At 53.9% G+C, this 2,968-nt stretch overlaps 1 protein-coding gene across 1 annotated transcript in view; it reads left to right on the plus strand.

The window, feature by feature from the left end:
• The window catches only part of tmem88bl (transmembrane protein 88b-like), a gene marked incomplete at both ends in the record, with an annotated part of 6,482 nt that continues 3,514 nt past the window's right edge, over window positions 1-2,968 (plus strand). Inside the window, one exon of the mRNA XM_084460782.1 lies at window positions 1-291. Within this exon, the coding sequence (XP_084316908.1) occupies window positions 1-291 (291 nt within the window). The remainder of the gene's footprint in view (window positions 292-2,968) is intronic.

The following is a 2,968-nucleotide window of genomic DNA, read 5'->3' on the forward strand; positions in this document are numbered from 1 at the left end:
ATGTGTGGAGTGGAGGTGGACCTGGAGGAGGGGGAGTCTGGAGAGGAGAAGGAGGAGGAGTTCTGGTTGGGGGAGCGGGTGCGGATGCTGCCCCCCCCGGTGGCCCACAGCGAGGGCAGCGCGTGGGGGCGCCGGCGCGGGCGCTGTGGCTGCGTGGCGTGCGGGGCGGGGCTGGCGCTCTGGAACGTGGCGGTGGGGCTGCTCTGCGTGCTGCTCCTGGCGGGGGTGTTCGCCCTGGTCCTGCTGCCCGCCTCCCTGCTGCTCTACGCAGGCTTCCTGTGCCACTCCCGGGTGGGTCTGGCTCTGGGCCTCCAGCATGCTGGGCCTCCCTGTGCTCTCGCTGTGTGTTTGTGGGTCTGGGTCTGGGCCTCCAGCAGGCTGGGCCTCCCTGTGCTCTCGCTGTGTGCTTGTGCTCATCTGTGCTGCATGCTAACAGGTAGGAAGCTCTCTGATCCACAGAGTCACAGCATCAGGACACAAAGGAATTATCAATACCAAATACAAATTGACATGGTCCAGAGTGTCAGGTAGAGGGGGGGGGGCATGGTCCAGAGTGTCAGGTCCAGAGCGTCCCGTTAGCGTCCCGTTAGCGTCCCATTGGCGTCACATTAGCATCCCATTAGCGTCCCGTTAGCGTCCCGTTGGCGCCTGCTGCTCCAGTGCTGCTTCCCCAGCACACGACCGACCGTGTAGAAGACGCCCTCACAACCACAGACTGGTAGAACACGCAACCTGGAATCTCTGCTGGAAAAGGTGGGACTTAGACTACAGTAATAGTCCAGAGCTAAGTAATTTCCACTTATGGAACTCTCTTTCAGTCTAAAAGATCCCACAGGTTCCATTCTATCCTCCTTTTCCCTGCTACTAAGACACGTCCGCTCACACACATCCGCCGTGGCCTTCATGGCTGAATAGAACTGTAAGTGGGTTCAGGGAACTGAGCTCTGGAACGAACAGCTGGTCTCCATGACAAACATCCCACCAGTCCTTCTAGATCCAGGTCTGAATTGGGCCGTTCCTACTCCTGGTTAATGTGTCACCAGATGTTGAGCTGAGCGCCAGAGACCCACATGGCCGACTGTTACACAGCAGCGCTGCTTCTGATTGGCCAACGATCTCTGAGCCTCGAGGCCCTGTTACCAACGACAACGCTCTGTCTGTAAATAAGAACAGATTTGCACACGGAACCGTCTAAGAACCTTTAGACAGAACTAATTGAGAACCTCACCTGTGGATGCGTGCCGTGTCCCAACTTGAGAGTTTGAGTTTTACATGAAAGATGCTCCTCCCTACTCAGGGAAAACACAGTAACACAAGCCTGTAAACAGACCCTGGGTCAGCCCAGGTAACAAGAGTGAGGGGGTTTGTTATTCCACACAAAGACACGTGTCACTCTGGATCAGAGGCGGGTAGACACACCTCCAGCTCAGGGGCACGATGTCCTCGCTGAACTAGAATCAAACATCTCTGCTCTCACTCATCTAATCAGCAAATACATCTCTAAGTTCTGCATATCCAGCGACGTGGTCGACCTGCAGAAGGGAGAGAGCAGCTACCTTGTGTATTCTGAGGTGGTCCTCTGGTAAATGCACTGCACTTATATTGCGCTTTTATCCAAAGTGCTTTACAGAGGCCTCTCATTCACCCATTCACACACATTCACACATCAATGGCGGCAGCTGCCATGCAAGGTACTAGCCTGCTCATTGGGAGCAATTTGGGGTTCAGTGTCTTTACCCAAGGACACTTCGACATGTGGACAGGTTAAAAACAAATAATTCAGTGTAAAATACTTCCAAATACTATTTAAAATACAAAGCAACACATTCAATACAGTAATAGGCTGCACTACCACTGCACTCACTCATTCATTCATTCATTCATTCATTCATTCATTCATTCATTCATTCATTCATTCATCCACTACTACCCTACAATCTATGACCCTAGACCAGAACGAGACCACAACCAGATCCCACCCGGCCACACGGAACAGCTGCACATGGTCCCGAGCACGGACCGAACCAGACTTAATCCAGATTCGGTCCAGACCCAGGATCACCCTCACCCGCACCACCACGCGCCCCGACCAGGACCACCCTCACCAGAAGCCTGCAGCCAGCTGTGATTCCCCCCGGTCTTCCCAGGGGTCTCTCCACCATCACCCCTCTCTCTCCCAGCGGCGATGAAGACCAGACTGATGGCAGTGACTTCTGACTCCTCAGTAACCAGCAGTCTGCCTGTCTGGCCAGACCTCCCAAATCACCCTCTCCCAGACCTCCCAAATCACCCTCTCCCAGACCTCCCAAATCACCCTCTGACAGACCTCCCAAATCACCCTCTGACAGGCCTCCCAAATCACCCTCTGACAGACCTCCCAAATCACCCTCTGACAGGCCTCCCAAATCACCCTCTGACAGACCTCCCAAATCACCCTCTGACAAGCCTCGTTCTTCCTCCCCTCCTGCTCATCGGGCGTGATTGGTTCGTTGCCCAGAGGCCTTGGGGTGTGATTGGTTCGTTGCCCAGAGGCCTTGGATTCTTGCGTGTGAACGTGTTACAGTGAAATGTGTCTCTGCGCTTCTACTCTGGATGAACAACAAAAGAATAAATCCTGAAGTCAGTATTTACCAAGTTTTGTGGGGATTTGACACGGATTTCTTTGCGAAAAAACGTAATTTCTCTGCAGTAGTGGAACCGCAAGCCATGTGAATGGAATGTGGAACAGGATGATTCTTAATCACGGAGAAGTCTGAATGAAATATTCAGAATAGTACGGCTGTGATGCACATCCTTACAGGAAGGGCTGAATGATGCGTCGGTCAAAGAAACGAGGGTGGCTGTAAGGGTGGCTCAGCTCAGAGTAGAACAGGTGTGCAGGGGCTCGGCAGCATCAGGGTCGTCAGTCAGCGGGTTCCTGCGGAGCGGTGATGGACGGGACAGGGAGAGACAAGGCCCCTGGGGGCCC

Source organism: Borostomias antarcticus (assembly GCF_949987555.1).
Source record: "Borostomias antarcticus genome assembly, chromosome: 33".
Lineage (NCBI taxonomy): Eukaryota > Metazoa > Chordata > Actinopteri > Stomiiformes > Stomiidae > Borostomias > Borostomias antarcticus.